General features: G+C 34.5%; 1 protein-coding gene across 1 annotated transcript in view; it reads left to right on the top strand.

The window, feature by feature from the left end:
* The window catches only part of Tnpo-SR (transportin 3), an 81641-nt gene extending 66256 nt beyond the window's left edge, over positions 1–15385 (top strand). The window contains exons 15-18 of the mRNA XM_069826852.1: positions 853–1009; positions 4779–4946; positions 11681–11793; positions 14672–15385. Coding sequence (XP_069682953.1) covers positions 853–1009; positions 4779–4946; positions 11681–11793; positions 14672–14732 — 499 coding nt within the window. The 3' untranslated portion in view covers positions 14733–15385. The remainder of the gene's footprint in view (positions 1–852; positions 1010–4778; positions 4947–11680; positions 11794–14671) is intronic.
* Positions 15386–23091: the final 7706 nt, after the last annotated feature.

The raw sequence follows: 23091 nt of genomic DNA, 5'->3' as shown, positions 1-23091 counted from the left end.
CTCGCTTCACTTACCTTTCTTCTCACATCAACCGCCACTGCCACTACCACTACTACCATGTAGTCTTAGAAAAAAGTTTTGTCGCTCAGATCTTTATAAGTCCCAGAAAGGGGGCAGTGCATAAGATCAGAGGATGAGTGACCTGGTTCATGAGAAAAGGACTAGTTGAGGTAATAAAATTAGTTTTGTTTCGTTATAGTCTAATCATGCGCACTGCCTCCTTTCTGTGACTTATAAAGTATCTATACAACAAAACTTTTTTCTAAGACTGTACAAGGATTAAGGTGATTTCTTGATATACTTTTTGTAGCTTTTTTCGTAAGTCTTGAATGTCTTCATTTCCTCTTTGGTCCAGTGTGTTGTGTCCTATCACTGATGTTAAGAAGCACATTTCTGCAGTCTCTTTCCTCTTTCTCCCCCTTTCATTTCCCTTTCCCTTTGCCTCTCCCCTCTCTTCCCTTATCTATTTTCCTTCCCCTTCCCCCCCCTCTCTCTCTCTCACACACACATGGATGCAGACACTTACACATACTCTCTCTCTCTCTCTCCTCACATCTCTACCCCTTCCTTCTCACTACCTCTCCTCTTTGCTAATGAGATAATGACCTCATTGAGACTGATTAAGAATGGTTTGTACTGCCATGGTTGTAAAATTAATGGGTCTTTTCTATTTGTTTTGTTGCTGTACTGCAGATGTAGTGAGGTCTAGATTAAACACGAAGTACCATTTCAGTCTGTCTAAATAACTTCTCTTCTTAAAATATGTGTTAAATGTAGAATCTAGAATTGTGAGTTTAGTATAAGGCGCGAGAATTGTGGTACAATATTGAGGAAATTCTTGTTTCATTGCAGGTTTCTACAAAGGGCACCAGTTCCATTTCTTCAATGTCCAGCTCTCAATTCCATAATCCAGTGCGCATTACTAGCGAGTACACTGGATCACAGAGACGCGAATGCGTCGGTTATGAAATTCTTTTATGACCTTATTCACTCCGGCAGAAATAACGAGGTATGTACAGTACATACTTAGTCAAACAGCACATGTACTTTGAAACTATGGAAAAATTTTAGAACACGGACTGCACCTACCAAATTATGTCTTAAAATACTAAAAAGAGCAGATTTGTCTGCGTTTGTCGAATGCGCATCATTATATTTACGAAAAGGCACGTTTCAGTGCCAATAATTTATTTTGTGTGCACAAGGTTGGAATTTTGAAGTAAGAAGGAAAGGGTGCAGTCTGTGTTTTGGAGTTTATCCGAAACTACTTTATAATAGGAAAAATCTGTAGTGTTACATATAAAATTGTCTTGAGGGAGAACTGTAGTCCATTCCCTCCCACCGAACATCCTCATATTCATCTTCTTTCACTGTGGCTGTTTCTCGACTTTGGAATTTCCTACCGAGTAATGTCAGGGACTGTCAGACATCAAACCAATTTAAGAATAGACTAAGGAAGGATTTTTCAAATAATTCTTTTTAACAATAATAATTGTATGAATTTTCTCAATTTGTAATGGTTATGTATATTACAAGAAATATTTAAATTATATGATTATTATGATTATGATTATTATTATTATTATTGTTATTGTTATTATATAGACAATGTTGTGTTTGTCTAGGAGATTCTCTCTTAGACCCATTTAATTGTTTATGTGGAGTTCCCCAAGGATCTACATTGGGCCCTCTATTATTTTTATTATTTATAGATGACATATGTAAAAGAATAAGTTCAAACTACCTATTATTTGCTGACGATCTCAAAATCTTTCGCTCAATAAATAGTTCTGCCGATTGCCAAACTCTTCAAAATTATATTAACTCTATTGAACGTTGGTCTGATGGTAATGGAATTAAAATTAATAAAACAAAAATTTTTGTCATTTCGTACTCACGAAAAACTACTTCCATAAAATTTAATTATTCTCTTAATAACGTCTGTATTATTAAGGAAAATTCTATTAAAGATCTTGATGCATTAATCGATTCTAAATTACTTTCACGATCATGTTCAATATATTTATAATCATTCAATAAGAATGCTTGGTTTAATAAGGTCTATAACTTATTCTTTTTCTACTCCAGAGTCTCTATTAATTCTATACTTTACTTTGGTTCGATCTAAACTTGAGTATGCATCTGTAGCCTGGAATTCCATTACTTCAACTGATTCGGTTAAATTGAAAAATATTCAAAGAAAATTTATATCCTTATGTGCTTTTCGATTTATACCCAATTCCTCTGACTTCAATTATGAGATTACCTGTAATATTTTAACTGTTGTAGCCTTTATTCTAGACTTCAAAATCTTGATTATCAATTTTTGTGCAAAGTGATTGAGGGTGGTATTGATTGTGAGTCTATCATAAACAATATCAGCCTTCGTATTCCTACAAAAGGTTTAAGATTTCAAAAAAAATTTTATAACAGAAATTCAAAATCAGTTTCTCCAGTCTGTAGCTGCATAAAATATGCCAATTTGAATGGGCACAATTTAGATCCTTTTAAGGTATAGTTTCGTTTTGATTATTAGTATTTACTGTTCTTGTTCTCAATTTTATTTATGTATGTTTTTCTTGATTTAAGATATTATTTATTTATTTTTGCACCTTTGTATCTTCTGTTTGTGTATTGTTCTGAACTATAATTGACCTCTGGCTGTTGTTCAGCACACAAATATTAATAATAAATAAATATTATTATTATTATTATTATTATTATTATTATTATTATTATTATTATTATTATTAGTATTATTATTATTATTATTATTATTATTATTATTATTATTATTATTATTATTATTATTTCTTATCACTATTTATTATAGTTTCACTAATACCATTTATCAAACTTTCTTTATTTACTTTTACTTTTATTATTCACTATTTTTACTCACTTTCATGTTATGGTACAGCTAGATATTAATGTACCGTAATAATTACTTAAACTTTCCTTCTGGAGTGTCAAAATGGCTTTAGAAAAGGAAGATCATGTGTAGATCCATTATTTAGTATGAAACTATTGTTAGAAAAAAGAAGAGAATTTAATTTAGAAACCCATATAGCTTTTATTGATTTTGTGAAAGCTTTTGATAAAGTCCGAAGAGACCTTTTATTCGACATATTACAAGAAAAAAAATATTCCAAATTTGCTATTGCAAAATATAATAGAAATCTACACAGACAGCAAAATAAGTGTCAAAATAAATAACTGTATATCCGAAAGAAAATTAGTTAATAATGGAGTTCGACAAGGTTGTCCACTATCACCAACTTTATTTAATATTTATATAAATGAAATTATTTTAAAATGGAACCAAATCTACACATCAGGAATCAAAATAACCAGTGCTCTAACATTAAATACCTTACTCTATGCCGATGATCAAGTCATAATTTCCAATTCAGAGGATAATTTTCAAAGAGGATTGTATACATTAAATAAAATATTAAAAGATTTTGGGATGGAAATTTCAGCACAAAAATCAAAAGTAATGGCATTTTTAGGACAAGACCCAGTCAGAAGTAAGATAATACACAATAACCAATGCCTCGAACAAGTGCAAAATTTCAATTATCTGGGTTGTGAAATATCTTATCAAAATTAAAAAGATGTGAACAAGAAAATTACCAAATTTACACAAATTCTAGGAATAATAAACAATGCATTAAAAGCTAAATTAGTACAAAAATCTACAAGAATAAAAATATATAATACACTAGCATTACCCACCCTTTTATACAGAAGCGAGATTTGGTCATTAAAGAAAAAAGACATGAACAGAATCAAAGCAATGGAAATGAAATTTTTGAGGAGGACAGCAGGATATACTCTTTTAGACTGAAAAAGGAATGAAGAAATTTTAGAACAATTAGAAGTAGAGTCAGTAGAAGAAAAAATCAGCAGATACAAATTCAATTGGCTAGATCATGTAAGAAGAATGGAAAATTCAAGAATCCCAAAAATTATGATGCAATATAAACCTAGAGGACATCGTCGACCAGGAAGACCTTTAAGAAGACTGCTAGATGGGGCCGAAACAGGTCTACAGAGGCCTAATTCGTGAAGGATGATGATGATGATGATGAATAATTACTGTAAGCCTATTGTATTCAATTAGAGTCTGGCTGGGCGGAAAAGAAGGCCTGCTGGCCCTAGCTCTGCCAGATTAAATAAATAAATTATTATTAAATTATTAGTCAGCTGAACATAAAACATTTTTCTATCCTGTTTAGTTTATTCATTGCAAAGTCAGTAGATTGCTGTGAATTGAAATATATTTTTTAGTATTTATTTCATGATTTATGCCATATGTTATAAGTTATCTCGTCATCTCTGATGAAATAAATATTTGAAATGAATTATTGAAGTCTTGCACAAATTATTATAGTGCAGGCAATGTAAAATTTGATACAGGCAGGTAATATGAAAGAAATGTTGCAGTCTATGAGACTTTAGATTTTCATGGTGATTAGATTATGAAGAGAATTTGGATTTTTCAACTGTGTTGATATTTAATACATTTGGCATTTCGGGATTGGTTACAGGTTCCATCGTTACCTGGTAGAGTCTCCTTTCTTTTGTATATGTTGTGCTTGATTAATCCTGATGTATGTAGACTAGTTCCAAATCATTGAAGATACTAAATTTCAACACACAGTTCAAAAACCCAGAATCTACACAATGTGACATTCTGTTTTAAGTCACACTAGTACAGATATGTTTTGGACCATTCTCAATAATTATTATTTTTATTATGTTATACTTTTCAGAATCAGGATGATTTTGAAGTCAGAAATACATTGGTGAAAGGAATTGTAAGAGATAATGGCCAAGCACTGGTGAACAACCTGATTCACGCTTGTGTATTTTGTCTGCATTCCTACATGTTATCCGATGTGGCTGACGTCATCATGGAATTGATGCTCTATGATAGAGCGGTGAGTAATCAGTAATCTCTAAAATGAATGGGTGGGAAGATGGATGAAAACAGTTTTAAAAATTCACTCAACTTCACAAGGATTCATACAAATACTGTAATTTCAAAACTTCCCATATAATGTAGAATGTCAGGAACGGGACACATAGCCAATTAGAACACAAATAGTCTAGAACCAAGACAAGTACATTTATTGTACAGAGCTTTGTTAGGCTTAGGTCTGTGCCATATCTTTGTATTATATTGCCTGTCCTGCACATGGAACGGTAAGTTTAATGTTCTTTGAAAGAAGAACTAACTGGACTAAGCAGGTCATAAAGAGATGAAGGTGTTGTATGTATTTATTTACACTGCAAGTGTGCAAACACCCGGTGGCAGTGGTATAATTACTTACAAATGGCTTTTAAGGAACCCGAAGGTTCATTGCCGCCCTCACATAAGCCTGCCAGCGGTCCCTATCCTGTGCAAGATTAATCCAGTCTCTATCGTCATACCCCACCTCCCTCAAATCCATTTTAATATTATCCTCCCATCTACGTCTCGGCCTCCCTAAAGGTCTTTTTCCCTCCGGTCTCCCAACTAACACTCTATATGCATTTCTGGATTCGCCCATACGTGCTACATGCCCTGCCCATCTCGAATGTCTCGATTTTATGTTCCTAATTATGTCAGGTGAAGAATACAATGCGTGCAGTTCTGTGTTGTGTAACTTTCTCCATTCTCCTGTAACTTCATCCCGCTTAGCCCCAAATATTTTCCTTAGCACCTTATTCTCAAACACCCTGAACCTATGTTCCTCTCTCAGAGTGAGAGTCCAAGTTTCACAACCATACAGAACAACCGGTAATATAACTGTTTTATAAATTCTAACTTTCAGATTTTTGGACAGCAGACTGGATGATAATAGCTTCTCAATCGAATAATAACACGCATTTCCCATATTTATTCTGCGTTTAATTTCCTCCCGAGTGTCATTTATATTTGTTACTGTTGCTCCAAGATATTTGAATTTTTCCACCTCTTCGAAGGATAAATCTCCAATTTTTATATTTCCATTTCGTACAATATTCTGGTCACGAGACATAATCATATACTTTGTCTTTTCGGGATTTACTTCCAAACCGATCGCTCTACTTGCTTCAAGTAAAATTTCCGTGTTTTCCCTAATCGTTTGTGTATTTTCTCCTAACATATTCACGTGGTATACACAATATAAACAATACACAATAAAATTACAATACATAATACAATTATGCAACACACAATACAATTAGATACACAATACAATTATTTTGTTGTTGTTGTTTTCTAATGCCAGGCGTTTGACAATAAAGTCATTTGACCTCTTGCACTCCAATATTTTTCAAAGATATTATCATGACCAGCCACTGAAGCACAGATTTTGAGGTGTTCCGAATCCATTTCTTGGTTTGAGTTGCACAATGGGCAGTTAGGGGACTGATATATTCCAATTCTATGCAGGTGTTTGGCCAAACAATCATGGCCAGTTGCCAATCTAAATGCAGCTACAGACGATTTTCGTGGTAAATCGGGAATTAACTGTGGATTATGATGCAGAGAGTTCCATTTTTTCCCTTGAGATTGTGTTATCAAATTTTGTTTGTTGAAGTCTAAGTATATAGATTTAATAAATCTTTTCACAGAGTAATGCGTAGATTTAGTAACAGGTCTGTAAGTAGCAGTGCTGCAAAAGGGTATCTGTCGGATACAGGGAGGAGAGCCATTAATCCTTCCCATTGAAGGCTTTAAGGAACCAACCTGGACAAATACCCAATGTCCCATCCCTACCTTCCCGTGGTGCAGCTGTTAGTAAGCATAATTTTACAAGCTGAACTAAAGGGAGGGGCTACTCATCTATTAGCACTGGTCAGCTTGATGAGTTAATGACTGAATTTGGTGTAATTTTCCTTTAACCAATACCTAATTCCCTCTTTACCCTTTCCTATCCAGTCCTCTGACTGAACTCTTACTTTCTTCGACCCCGACGGCTTTAGAGCATTCGAGGCCTAGGGGTTCATTTCCCTTTCCTTCCTCCTCTTTCTACTTTTCTGTTCCTAGTGCTGACCTGCTATGGCACTAAAATCGTCCTCCAGTGGCTCAAGGAGGGAAAGCTGGTGATCAACAAGATCTCCCAGCTAGGTTCAATGGACCCGTCGACCAACAGCAGGTGTGGTCCTCCAGACATTCTGGGGGTTGTGTGTGAATGAAGTAGCCACCAAAACGTTAAAATATGGTGTTCACTTAAATCGGCTACAACTTGCCATTTAACCATTTAACCACAATACAATTATACATAATATAATATTATAACATTAATATTATAATGTTGACGGTTCTTTTGTATATTCGGAGAGAGCTGCTTCGGTTGCAGCTCTAATGCAGTCTTATGGGAAGGTGAAGAAAACCAGTTTTCTGCTGCCAACTACCCTACGTTGAGCTTCAGGAATTGCCAATCACAGATCTGAAAAGTACACTACAGCTAAAATTCTCGAGCACTTCAAGGCTTCTACAGACAGTAAAATCTCGAATCGAAGGAGAATGAAATGGAAAAATAAATGAAACAATGAACTAGATTACATAAAAGCACGTTTTACATTTTTAATTTTTTCAGGTCCATTTAAATGGCGGTTCTGCAGCTCTGCAGTTCTTATTGTAGAGCCGCCCCTGCTGTAGACGTCATGTTGGTGATGGTGTTGCTCTCTCTTTCTAACTAATGTGTTTCAATGAGTCTTTCATGAGGTTCATGTTGCACATGCGCAGTAAGCAATAAAATACCGTTATTGTGTACGATAGCATTCACTGCAAGAGAGACAAGGACAACATTATTATGTTAGAAAGAGATAGCAATACTCTCAGGCGCTCAGCATTTGCGTCACGCTTTTAAAACATTGAGTTGTGCCTCCAGTTTAATATAGAGCTCACTGCCTGTGATAGAACCCTCTGGTGTCTAAAAGTAGAAACATTGTGAAACTTCTCTAGCCATACATCACATGTGGTGTGAGATTCACGGCTCTGTAGGTTTCTCTGTCATGTAATTCATTAATAATAATTAGACACACATATGAAGAAGGAGAGAAGAAAGCAGGAGGATGAAATGTTGAAGAAAATAATTATAGCAATTTTGAGAAAATACAGTAAAACCCCGTTTTAACATTCCTGTTTTTAAGGAATAATCTGTTAAGTTCCAGCCAAATTACCATATGAATAACGTAATTAATTCCTGCTTTTAAGAAAACCGGTTTAACGAAAATCCTACTTTTAAGCAATACTTTTCAAGTGGATTTTGTGATAATGAAGACCGAAATATCGAATCAGCTTTCAATAATCAATAGTAGCAGCATATTCATTAGTACATCTCAATTGATAGTAATGCGGCACTATCATTCTTTATGGTCTTGCTTTGCTTGCTTTGTTTTCACGAGTTGTGTGAATCTTGTTTCCATTTTTTTTTTGTTAGTTTATGTTGTTGTTGTTGTTTTCTAATGCCAGGCGTTTGACAATAAAGTCATTTGACCTCTTGCACTTCAGTATTTGAAAATGGCAAGTTGTAGCCGATTTAAGTGAACACCATATTTTAACGTTTTGGTGGCTACTTCATCCACACACAACCGCCAGAATGTCTGGAGGACCACACCTGCTGTTGGTCGACGGGTCCATTGGACCTAGCTGGGAGATCTTGTTAATCACCAGCTTTCCCTCCTTAAGCCACTGGAGGACGATTTTAGTGCCATAGTAGGTCAGCACTAGGAGCAGAAAAGTAGAAAGAGGAGGAAGGAAAGGGAAATGAACCCCTAGGCCTCGAATGCTCTAATGCCGTCGGGGTCGAAGAAAGTAAGAGTTCAGTCAGAGGACTGGATAGGAAAGGGTAAAGAGGGAATTAGGTATTGGATAGAGGAAAATTATACCAAATTCAGTCATTAACTCATCAAGCTGACCAGTGCTAATTGATGAGTAGCCCCTCCCTTTAGTTCAGCTTGTTTTTGTTAGTTTATGGTCTTTATACATCATTATAATGACGACTAAATGGAAGAAATTAACTATTGTACAGAAAGTGAAAATAATAAGGGATGTCGAGGTTAATCCTCAAATAACACTCGCATATGGCAAAAAAGGCATGGTTTGCCCACTACTTTATTATGGGGAATAATAAAAAGAAAGAAGGAATTTTCAAAGCCGAGTTTAAGTGTGGTTAGGGTTCAACCAAACTGTAAAAGATTAGTACGTAACCATTTGAAGAGTTAGAAAATATTATAATGAAATGTACTATAAATAATAATGGTAGGCCTAATTAAATTTGAGAAGATAAACTCCATATGTAGATGAAATTATTACGCATCATCAGTGTGGTTTTAGGCATAATAGATCGACTATTGGTCAGATTTTTTTGTATTCGACAGATAATGGAGAAAAAAGGGAAGTATAAGGGCACAGTGCATCAGTTATTCATAGATTTCAAAAAGGCATATGACTCGGTCAAGAGAGAAGTTTTATATGATATTCTTATTGAATTTGGTATTCCCAAGAAACTAGTTCGATTAATTAAAATTGTCTCAGTGAAACGTACAGCAGAGTCCGTATAGGCCAGATTCTGTTAGATGCTTTTCCAATTCACTGAGGGCTAAAGCAAGGAGATGCACTATCACCTTTACTTTTTAACTTCGCTGTAGAATATGCCATTAGGAAAGTCCAGGATAATACAGAGGGTTTGTCTATGTGGATGACGTGAATATGTTAGGAAAAAATCCACAAACGATTAGGGAAAACACGGGAATTTTACTTGAAAGAAATAAAGAGACATGTTTGGAAGTATGTCCTGAAAAAACAAAGTATATGATTATGTCTCGTGACCAGAATATTGTACGAAATGGAAATATAAAAATTGGAGATTTATCCTTTGAAGAGGTGGAAAAATTCAAATATTTTGGAACAACAGTAACAAATATAAATGACACTCGGGAGGAAATTAAACGCAGAATAAATATGAGAAATGCGTGTTATTATTCGGTTGAGAAGCTTTTATCATCAAGTCTGCTGTCAAAAAATCTGAAAGTTAGAATTTATAAAACAGTTATATTACCGGTTCTTCTGTATGCATGTGAAACTTGGACTCTCACTTTGAGAAAGAAACAGAGATTAAGGATGTTTGAGAATAAGGTGCTTAGGTTTTTTTTTTAGCTGAGAGGGATGAAGTTACAGGAGAATGGAGAAAGTTACACAACACAGAACTGCACGCATTGTATTCTTCTTCTGACATAATTAGGAACATTAAATCCAGACGTTTGAGATGGGCAGGGCATGTAGCACGTATGGGTGAATCCAGAAATGCATATAGAGTGTTAGTTGGGAGGCCGGAGGGAGTAAGACCTTTGGGGAGACCAAGACGTAGATGGGAAGATAATATTAAAATGGATTTGAGGAAGGTGGGATATGATGGTAGAGACTGGATTAATCTTGCTCAGGATAGGAATGATGTTGGGTTTGTGTGAGGGCGGCAATGAACGTCCGGGATCCTTAAAAGCCACAAATAAGTAAATAAGGCCGAATTAAATAATTATAATGTTTGGTATATAACCCACATGTTAATACTAGTTATTTTAGCTCTCCTTCCATTTTATGTGAATCTCGTTTTAAGGAAAGTTCCTATTTAAGAAAAAAAAAGTAATCCCTCAGAGATTCGTTAAAAAAGGAGTTCTGCTGTAGTTTTATTGAATTTTGGTATGAGATCGTTGAATAATCTTATATTATTATTGGAGTGAAGATGATCACATTTCATGTGCAAACTTCTCAGATGAATTGACTCACAAATCTTAAATGTGGTCAAAATCTATCCAGTAGCTTTTAGAAAATGTTGTAGGCAGATGGACTGATGATATGCCAAAATAGTACATTATGCAACGAGCCTATAATGGTAGTAATTAAGACGCGAGTATGTTTATGAAACGAGCACAAGCGAGTTTCATAATTTTCATACGAGCTTCTTAATTATCATTATAGGCAAGTTTCATACGACTTTTTATGCTCGACCATATTTCTAACTTGAAATTATTCATAAGTATTCATGTTATTCTTATCTGACTGAGGAGCGGAACTGACGTTGTGAGATGTGCGCAGACGCGAAAGTATTGATTTTTTCCGAGAAACAAATGTCATTGACCTTGATATAATCTAGAGAGTAAAATAAACATTAATCTTGATATAACCTTGAAATTGATTTAGACATTGAAAAACGAGATGACAAATTGAATTTATTTGAATATTATTTACAATTAACGCTAATTATTATAGTAACAGAATATAAACTTCTGCGACAGTATTGGATTTCCAACCTCCGTGACGTTTCGCTAATTGTCTTTCGATTGCATATCCGAGAATAATCGATACTTGCGCTTTCATATTGCTGCAATGGTGTTTTCTGATTGGTGAAACACCTGAACTTTAATGAGGTCCATTAAAGGGCTGCTACCAGATGTATAATTACTACATTTCGGCATGGTCGAGCATAAAGTATTTTCTGTACCAGAGATGCTGAAGACTGTATTAAAAAATTTTGGAATAGAGTTTTGCAGCATCAAAATGCTTTTTATACAGATCACATATTGAGAAATGAAAAATAAATAGACTGCCTGTACGCTGTATGATGACTGTGGGCAGTATTTGTGATCATCAGCAATTATAAGAAAGTACTTAGATTTAAACATTATTGTTCTGTTGCAGGCCGTGTGCCAGTGGTTAGAACTTGCTGTCAAAGCTTTACCTACTCAAAACTCGGGTGGTAGTGTCACTGCAACACAAAAACAACTGCTTGACTTCCATCGTTCACTAACAAGGTGGGTAGAATATCAGGTGATTATAACAGAATGTTATGTTGCAAGCATTGAGTTTTCTGTGTTTTGTTGCAACACCTCAATAAAATCAAAACGTTTTAAGTTGTTGTACAAAACTTTTCAGCTATTCGTCATATTATGTTCATTTTCTTTCATAACCCATTGATCTTTTTGCTTGGTTAAGACTCGTTGTAATTAATTCAGTAAGAAATTATGGTTGTGTTAACAGCTGTAATGTTTTGTATCGCAAATTAATTTGGTCACCCTCTTATTTCACGAATTCTGCTACCATTTCATAGCAATAGCTCAGTCAATGAACAAATAACTTTTAACCAAAAAAGCTAATTAATATTTGAGGAGAAAAATTCGCTCTGGCGTCGGGGAGGGCAAATTAATAAATCTATAATATTCTCATAGCTGCAGTGCATATATTTGTACAGATTACTGTGCACTTAACTGCGGACTCCTGGCCAAACAAGTCACTCAGCTGAGTGCGCTCCTAATATAATGGCAGTTGACATTGGATACACGTCAACATATATGCCTAACTTGGAGTCAGGCCACAAAGGGAAACATTGAAGGAGGAAGGTTCAGTCCGGTGCTGTGGATTGAATTCGGCGTAGCTCAGTGGTCAGAGCGCTTGGTACGTAGAACCAAGGACCCGGGTTCGATCCCTGGCACCGGAGCGAATTTTTCTCCTCAAATATTAATTGTCAATATTACAGATATTATTCTGTAGGACAAATTAATAAATCTACAACAAAAAAGCTAAGTTTCAATCTAATGCATGTATCTTGAGAGTTAATAGACAAAGTGGCTACTAATAGGCTTTCCTGCTATTCTCCTTCTATAATACGTTCATTAATGTTGTATTGTCATTTCATTATCTTTGAATAGACTCTATAATTTGAATAAATACAGGGCTCCCACAAATTGCCTTTTCAGTTTTGAACACATGCAACTTACATTTTATGAAACTCAAATATTTAAAATTCATACTGATAGAAAGAGAAACTCAGAAACTCTTGTTTTAGTACATCACATGCGGTAAGATTGTTTCGTAACAACATTTGTTCATTGTTGAGACGAAATGGCTGTTTCCGGAATTTATACTAATCATTTCACGTGATCAAACAAAATACATTTTTAGGTTAGGTCTCGTGAATAGTAAACTGTTTAATCAAAGCAATGAATTTCATGTTGTCAGACAAAATACATTTTAATATTAGATCATACACTAATCTACTAACTACTAACATAATGTGCGAGAGGTCCAGAAGAAAAAATATATTCTTTCACAAATTATTGAACCTTTTAGAAAACACCTCCCCAACATAAAGATGAAATGTGGTAAATGAGCAAGACATCGTTATTGATAATACTATATTATTATTATTATTATTATTATTATTATTATTATTATTATTATTACTACTACTACTATTATTATAGTACATGGCACATGGCGTTGTGTGATTTTCTCTTTTGGTGATATCTAGTATTAGTTGGCAACAGTAAAGAGACGGCCAAATTAGTCTTTTGGGAACTACTTTTACGTGATTCTCGATATATTTTTACATGCATTTGCCTACAAACTCATTTTTAATTTTTATTTAATTGTCGTACACAGTGGCGGCTCGTGATAAAATATTATTTATGTGTTCACAATTTTGTGTTCCAAAATCGAAGAGAATTTGAAATCATATGTTTAGCCTAATATAAAATGTCATGATTCCAGTGTTTCACTATCGAAAAAAACCATATATAAATTCAAAAGAACATATAATAATAATAATAATAATAATAATAATAATAATAATAATAATAATAATGATAATAATCAGTCTTTTTATTTCCAATTTTTCCTGGTAAGCCAGTTTACCCAGTTCTTTAGTGTTCCAAATTGCTTGAACAGAGTTCATTGTTTACATTTGTTAAAAATTAATACATACCACAGTGCCGTTATTTACAAAAGCGTGTATTCAATGTATTTTGGTTCACAACACACTGATACACTATAGCCTATACCAGTACTGTGATCCCATTCGCATAGATTGATTACTATAAATACATGCCAGTAAATATTATTCTTAAATATTACACACTACCACACAGACACTTAAATTCATACCACCATCACATTCAGCCAGCACGTGTTTGAAAGTCAAACTATGCTATTATGCTGACACTGAAGTATAGTAATTCACAAACTACACTCTCGTAGCAGCACTGTACACACATCCACATAAAGTAAACGTTGTGACAGTGACATGCTGACACCTACAGGCTAAAATACAGACTATTTAATTTCTTCCTCGAGATACAGCACGTGAACGATAGCATCGATGCACCTGAGAGCTATAGGATAGATTCACTGTTCACTTAATGCTTTGTGCTCTTGACGAGTCAAGCAGCCAGCGAAAGACAATTTTCTCCCGCGCATGCGTGAAATACCTGTAACCTTCTTGAAAAGAGCACGGCTTGTATGTGAACAGATGTTGCCAAGTTTACATAAGAAGTTTATGCAAGATGCGGGAAGTTTAAAATACTCGATTCTGATATTATATATTCCCACTTCGTCAATAAACTAGTCATGCATTAATGGAAACAAGGTGTTCGCGTGCTCTTGTGCTCTTATTGACGCACCGCCACTGGTCATACAGAAATACCTCAATCTGTTTTGCTTGTCTTCTATGTCTGTATTGATGTCCTATATCATTTCACAATGTAGATATAAAAATGAAAATGTATTTTTTTATCTCACCACCTGAAACATCATATTCCTAACTCCATGAGTTTCCTGTGGGGAATTTGTATGAAGTAAGTGACGATAGAAATTCCTGTATTTGATACAATAACGATGAGATTCATTTTGTTACAGAGCGGAGGGATCAAAAGCTGTGACGCATGCTTTGAGGGACTTCGCCCGCTTGTTCCGCTGACTAGAGGAAATAGTGTGGAGGCAAGAAGGCAATGTGAAATATTTTCGAGGAACTTTTTAAATAAAATGATTGCAAAATAAATAAAAACAAAAGAGAAAACTTTGTTATAATAAGAGAGAAACCTAAAGCAATGTACATCCTGCTACAATGTGAATGAGGAATAATAATGTATGAAAGTGTGTATGTGTGTGTGTGCACGTATGTGTTTTTCAGAGCAGAATGTGAGACTTACGTATTGTTAAGTCATAAGTAAAAATATAACATATATAATGAAAAATTGTATATTTCTTGATATTACAATTTCGTGATCACAAAATTTAAAGTTGCTTGTTTTTTCCTATCAAACAGCTAATGAAGGAAGTGTATGGTATTTTATTTGACCAAATGAATGAATGACATTCAGTGTATAAGATTTCTAATACAAATGGCGTAATGGGAGCCACATATGGTACCTGCAGAGTTTAGTGAATTAGCATTTTGAATTTGAGAATTCAAGACTTTTATGGAGTTAACAGGCTCATTTTTATTAATTGTGTAATTCTACCATTTTGAAGCTCATGAAAAATACTCTTGTGGAGTGTGATTGTAAGAATGATTCGATATTATGTTCTGTTAAATCAGGATTAATAATACCATAAGTGTCCTGAAGAGGAGTTGTTGTGTCCTAATAATTTATTCATTTTGATTCCTGCAGTTTTCTAAATCCTATTCCTGGAAGGAAAGTTCATAATGCGAGTTAATGTCGGTGGTGTAGTGACTCTGTAGTTTCTCCAGGAAATGTGGGTTTAAACCTGACAGATCTTTTAGGTAAAAAAAATCTTCTATCGAATGAGAAATTAAAGCTATTGGCTATTTACTATACAGTCCGGATCAGCTTACTTAATACCCTAAGGGTGAAACCTAACCATTTTTCCCCTGTTGCTACATATGCTAGTGGATTATAGTGATTTTCTAGCTCTCAGGTTGAATTTTCTTTTACCAAATTCGTTTCGAATTTCGGATACTGACAAATACTACAATTGGTAGTTATTTTCTAACTGTTATGTTGGCCACATCGTTTGGAATCAGGTATTGACAAATACAACTGGTAGTTATTTTCTAACTGTTAAGTTGACAACAATAATTTCGGTTTGCAGTAAAGTAAACTGATGAAAATGCAAGTACCTAAGCTTGTGAATTAATAATTAATTAGTAATACTGGTATTAATATTGTGAATTTTATTAGTAACAACAATGTAATTTATTCCTCACAACAATAATTCCTTTCTACAATTCGCCTTAAACGCTCTCGGCAACAATTGGAATTTTCACTCAACACAGTATTCGTTATAGCACTCCACTGACGACAATGACAATTTACTTGGACTAGTACGAACAACAATGAACTGTTAATCTTAACTAATATTTACAAAGCACTATTTACAAATCAGAACTATCAGTTCTCAGTTCACAGTTCTTCTATCTCAGTCACTCGAGTTCACAGTATCTCGAACCACAGACCTTCAGAGACAGTTCACTGTACTCGAACTCGGGTCCCTCGAACTGCGGTCCACTGCACTCGAACTCAGGTCCCTCCAACTGCGGTACACTGCACTCGAACTCAGGCCTTCGGATGCTGACGCAGATGCGGACGCACACTCGAGTCGAACTCCGGTACACAAGACTGGCTTGCTTGCTCTGGCTTACTCACTGACTGAATAACTGAAAACTGGAAACTCTAAAACTGCCGTCGTTCCTTCGCGACCGTAATTTATAACCACAGCGACGTAACCTCGAAGGTTCCACCCGTCTCTAGAGATGGCATTCCAGAGAAATCCAGGGCCCTCTCCTCTCTACCAGCACCAGATGCGCGCGCAAACTCGTCGCGTGACGTAATACACCCTCTCTCTTCTCTCCACCGCGCGACGTCACTCAATGTTCCGTGGAGCCTGTGTGATCTGCTTTCATGCGGGACGCTGGTCGTGAGTTCGATTCTCACGTCGCTGTCACAATATTAATATCAATACATAATTCAGTTCTGTTGTGTTGTGATTCCAATTCAACACTATATTCAGCTAAGTGTAATTAAATAAGATATAACTTATAGATCTACTTGGTAAATATATTTAATATTTTAATTAATTTCTTTCGTGTTTAGATTTTTATTAAAATGTCCAAAAGAGGAAATATCACAGTAGTGGTTTCTCGGAGAAAGAAAGTGCTTGTAAGTATTTTATTTAGGGTATACATTTCAAAATGATATTCTGTTTTCGGAATTCGTACTAATCATTTCACGTGATCAAACTACGTTTTTAGGTTAGATCTCGTGTATCATAAACTGTTTAGTCAAAGCAATGAATTTCATGTTGTCAGACAAAATAAATTTTGATATTAGGTCATACTAATCCTAATAATAAATTTCTAAGTTATAGACATCAGCTCAAAGAATTTTGAGTGACCACAAGGGTCCTGAATACAATAAACATGTACAATAATGTGATGTGATACATTAAAGAAAAAAGAAAGTTAATTGTTAAAGGCAAATATAAGTTGATTAATTGAAATAGAGATGATGATGTAATATTTGAAGAGAATCCTTGATAATATTTATAAGAATAGACATTACATAATCAAAAGGAATGTGAAGTTCCTTAAGATAATTCCACGTGAATTTTGTGATTGAACCTCTACTGCCAAACAGCAAACCAATGACAGACCATTGTTTAAGAGGGACGTTGTACTTTTGAGAAAGATACGGCAGACAAGGTTCATATATGGACTTCTTCTCAATATCAACTTCGGTGGCCTGATTTAGGTTCCTTTCGAAACGGATAGTAGGGTCAAGAACAAGAGCCCGTTTTAAGCGTCCGTTGATAGCAATAATGTCTTCCCGTCTAAAAGAACCATCTGATGATACACAATGTACTTCCTCATGAATCTCCCAATTTAAAGTTTTTAACGATATCGCCAAAGCATGTCGTACACGATGATGTCTAGCATTGATCAGCAGCTCGCCTTTGGGGCATTGTCCAAGCACGTGTCCAAGTGTTTCAAGCTCGCTACAGTCTGGATGACGGCAGCGGGTTGTGCTTAAAGTTCTGCCCAGTATTGCGCGAAACGCCGAAATATTGCTTGACATTTTTAAAGCATTGGTCCATTCTGAGGAAGATAGGCCCTTTCGATTGCTTACCCATGAGTTAGCCTTGGGGAGATCACTATAAACAATAACCCCTTTACCACGCAAGGTATGGTTTGTCCAAGTTTGGAATGCGTCATTTCTTAAGTGTTTACGAATTTTACGACCTGACCAGTTGATAGCATCAATAGCTGTGATATTCAATTTTGACAGAGCAGAAACTTTTTCGCTTACAAGGTCCCTAACATTGTGGAGATGGGAGTCATCAACACGAAGAAGAGTATTACAGATATTCATGTGTTGCACATAAGCTTCCCAAGATGCTTTCATTAACGAAAGACCACGATATTTTTTGGGGGAGTAGAGCATTCCGTCAGGGCAGTCATGAGGAAGACCAATAAGCTCTTTGCATGCTCCTCTGGTAACTTTATCTAAATCATTAAGAAATTTGGTTTTGATTTAGTAGAGTGGAGCGACAACATAATGTGCGATAAGTCCAGGAGGAAAATATACTATTTCATATTTCACACTGTTATGTATGAGAAAAATGTGTGTGACAGACCTGTATAGGAAGGAAGGAAGGAAGGATATCGATAGTATATATCATATACATGCATTACTTTGATACTCGTTTTCTCGATTTTCCAATTTTCAACATTTTGTAACACTCAAAATGCTCTAATAAATGCAGTTTTTCTCCAATCTCAGTGAAAATTTGCACAGAAGTCCTCCAAAACATGCGAAGTAAACTGACACATGTGTTTTCTTCTGCTGCTGAAAATACTCAAATCACCCTGTGTTGAGGATGTGATAAGTTTTAAAAAATTAAAAAGGGTAAAGTAATTGGAAAAATATGAAAAACATTGTGTCATATTTTACATACGTCCATCAGAAATAAATTAAATATAAATTTAAAGAGAAATTAAGTAAACTTTGAAAATTGGGATAATTGTAATTCAGTATAATAATAATAATAATAATAATAATAATAATAATAATAATAATAATAATAATAATAATAATAATAATAATAATAATAATAATAATAATCATCGTCTGTCAAACAGCGAAATCTTTCAAAAAACACATGAACATGTTGAAGAAACTGATTCATGTTTTCGAAAACGAGTTTCAGTTGGTGGTCGACCCATCTGCACTAAAAAATGGTAATTTGAAAACAACAGAATAGTATTCAAGGATTATAGTCAGGCTCTTGGTGATTTATTTTGAACATTTCCTGTGAACATAGCTTATAGTTGGTGCCTTTGAAATACAGCTAAAGCAAGTCTATGCTCGCATCAATTTCTTTATTGTTTTAGGCCTAAGTATTGAATCCATTCCTAAAGTATTATCATATGCTATAGTTTGACTACTTTAAGACTCTGACTCTAAGATTCAGGTGCCTAAAATATGTTTTTGCACGATCGTATTTTTTTTTTTTTTTTTGTTTTATTTACAGCTATTGTTGTTAGACCTTGAAAGTTAGAATTCCCACACAGAGACTTGTTGCTAGGGAAACCATTCATCATAACATAAAACTATACTGAAATAGACCCATTACAGTTCACTTATTGTTACTTAGTTACCATTACAGTGCAGTTTTGCGAAGGCTTTGGAATAATATTGCTCTAAATTTTCAGTGCAAAATATAATATTGCATTTGCAGTTTTAAAAATATGATCATGCAGGAAATTTTGTACAATATGCACGTTTGTGAAGTGCATTACAAAATCTAGGAAATTGAAAAACTCGTTCTGCTCATTTTTCAAACTTTTTCTCTAGTTTGTAAAAACACTTCCCAACCTTGTATTGTATATAATATACTACTACTGTACTGTACTTCCTAAAGTTTATACCGGTAGCCTCAAAAGAGTTTGTAAGCACTATAAAAGTTACGAATTTAGACTTAAACTTCTTTATAACTTTATATTCATATATCTATATTTTAGTCCCAGGTGGTTGCGGACTGAGAAAAATAAAATATTCTTACGACAATAGTTACCCACATTCTGTCTACACGCGATGATGTTTTTTTTTTTTTTTTTTTTTTTCGGAAATTAGGTTCAAAATGTCATTATTCGGTTGAGAAACTTTTATCATCTAGTCTGCTGTCGAAAAATCTGAAAGTTAGAATTTATAAAACAGTTACATTAGGCCTACCGGTTGTTCTGTATGGCTGTGAAACTTGGACTGTCACTTTGAGAGAGGAACAGAGATTAAGGGTGTTTGAGAATAAGGTGCTTAGGAAAATATTTGGAGCTAAGAGGGATGAAGTTACAGGAGAATGGAGAAAGTTACACAACACAGAACTGCACGCATTGTATTCTTCACCTGACATAATTAGGAACATTAAATCCAGACGTTTGAGATGGGCAGGGCATGTAGCACGTATGGGCGAATCCAAAAATGCATATAGAGTGTTAGTTGGGAGACCGGAGGGAAAAAGACCTTTAGGGAGGCCGAGACATAGAAGGGAAGATAATATTAAAATGGATTTGAAGGAGGTGGGATATGATGATAGAGAATGGATTAATCTTGACCAGGATAGGGACCAATGGTGGGCTTATGTGAGGGCGGGAATGAACCTCCGGGTTCCTTAAAAAGTAAGTAAGGTTCAAAATGTTTACTGAGTTGTAGGTAGGAACCTCGTATATGCTGTAATGTGTAACACTGATTTTCAGAGCCTAATGAAGCCTATAACAGGAATTAATTAGCGAATTATGTAATATTATACCGTAACTAATTATATTTGTTTATCCTCTATGTTCTTGCCTGTTTAGTAGCAGATGTTTCTTTTTAGCAACGCAGAAACAATAGACTACACATTAATAAATAGAGGGTATAACCTATCCTATCCGTACGTTTGTTTTGCCGTGTTTTGTTGGTGACTCTATTGTGAAAACGAAACTCGGCGTAGATTTTAATTAATTCTGGCTCGGAATTTTAGTGAGCTTGTATTGTGTACGTTTACTTCGGTTGTTTATAGGGACGGTTTTATTATCAAATTTGTTTATGCTTTAAAAACCTACTGCTGTTAAGGTCATTACAATTTTAGGTCAATATACATCCGCCAAACGAAAATTCTTTATGTTTTTGTTAAGTATAAAAGATAATTGTAGTTGTAACTGTTTCGGGGAGGGGTATCTATATATGGTGTTCTAATTCATACAAACGTAACTACAACTTGTGAATTAAAGGTTATTGCGAATATTAACACAATAAATAGTGATATCAAGCCAGGAAAGATTAGTATATGTGTAAAGTTTCGTATTGTGGGTCCCTATCACCACGGAATGGCGCGTCCTCAGGTTGCGGATAGAGGAGACGGCCTCCAGATATGGAGGGTAGCTGCGAATATATTGAATAAGCAGTCGTGGATAGCCGATAAGGGGTGGTCCTCCAGCTTGGGGGTTGGGCGAAGGGCTAACAACTCATCACCGTAAAAAATAGCTTGTTACGAAACCTAACAATAAGCCTCGGATAGAGTGTTAGTTGGGAGGCCGGAGGGAAAAAGACCTTTGGGGAGGCCGAGGCGTAGATGGGAAGATAATATTAAAATGGATTTGAGGGAAGTGGGATATATTGGTAGAGACTGGATTAATCTTGCAGGATAGGGACCAATGGCGGGCTTATGTGAGGGCGGCAATGAACCTCCGGGTTCCTTAAAAGTCGTAAGTAAGTAAGTAAGTAAAGTCTCGTATACATTTTAAAAGTAACTTGAATTCAAGTAACCTGAATTCAAGTCGCAGTTCGGACATATTGAAGTTATTTTGTTTTGAAGTAGGATAAAATGGCGTCGATGGAAGCTGTGCAATTAGGAATTTCTGTAGTAGCAAGCCTCCGTGCCAGGGAAAATAGCAATAATAATAAATAATATTATAATAATAAATAATAATAATCTATACTAATAATATATTATATATGTAATATATAATATATTATAATAAAAAATCTATACTAATAATAAATCTGTAGCCGAAATTTTTCTGGTAATTTTCGATTTTCCAAAAATAATTGGTCCTAACATATATAATTAACCACCCTGAAACCGAAAATCGCTTTTTTGAAATTTGTGCTTGTATGTCTGTCTGTCTGTCTGTATGTTTGTTACCTTTTCACGCGATAATGGCTGAACGGATTTCAATGAAAATTGGAACATAAATTAAGTTCGCTGTAACTTAAATTTTAGGCTATATGGCATTCAAAATATTTTATTTAAAAGGGGGGTATAAGGGGGCCTGAATTAAATTAACCAAAATATCTCGCTTATTATTGATTTTTGTGAAAAATGTTACATAACAAAAGTTTCTTTAAAAATGATTTCCGATAAGTTTTATCCCAGGCATAATTTTGATAGGACTGATATTTAAGTCTGTCTGTCTGTCTGTCTGGATGTTTGTTACCTTTTCACGCGATAATGGCTGAACGGATTTCAATGAAAATTGGAACATAAATTAAGTTCGTTGTAACTTAAATTTTAGGCTATATAGAATTCAAAATACTTTATTTAAAAGGGGGTTATAAGGGGCCTGAATTAAATAAACCGAAATATCTCGCTTATTATTGATTTTTGTAAAAAATGTTACATAACAAAAGTTTCTTTAAAAATGATTTCCGATAAGTTTTATCACAGGCATAATTTTGATAGGACTGATATTTAAGTCTGTCTGTCTGGATGTTTGTTACCTTTTCACGCGATAATGGCTGAACGGATTTCAATTAAAATTGGAATATAAATTAAGTTCGTTGTAACTTAGATTTTAGGCTATATAGAATTCAAAATACTTTATTTAAAAGGGGGGTTATAAGGGGGCCTGAATTAAATAAACCGAAATATCTCGCTTATTATTGATTTTTGTGAAAAATATTACATAACAAAAGTTTCTTTAAAAATTATTTCTGATAAGTTTTATTCCAAACAAAATTTTGATAGGACTGATATTTAAGTCTGTCTGTCTGTCTGGATGTTTGTTACCTTTTCACGCGATAATGGCTGAACGGATTTCAATGAAAATTGGAATATAAATTAAGTTCGTTGTAACTTAGATTTTAGGCTATATAGAATTCAAAATACTTTATTTAGAAGAGGGGTTATAAGGGGGCCTGAATTAAATAAACCAAAATATCTCGCTTATTGCTTTTTGTGAAAAATATTACATAACAAAAGTTTCTTTAAAAATTATTTCTGATAAGTTTTATTCCAGGCAAAATTTTGATAGGACTGATATTTAAGGATATACAAGA

Source organism: Periplaneta americana, chromosome 5 (assembly GCF_040183065.1).
Source record: "Periplaneta americana isolate PAMFEO1 chromosome 5, P.americana_PAMFEO1_priV1, whole genome shotgun sequence".
NCBI classification, from domain to species: domain Eukaryota; kingdom Metazoa; phylum Arthropoda; class Insecta; order Blattodea; family Blattidae; genus Periplaneta; species Periplaneta americana.
The sequence above is the reverse complement of the archived record's forward strand: the minus strand, read 5'-3'. Positions and strand labels throughout refer to the sequence as shown.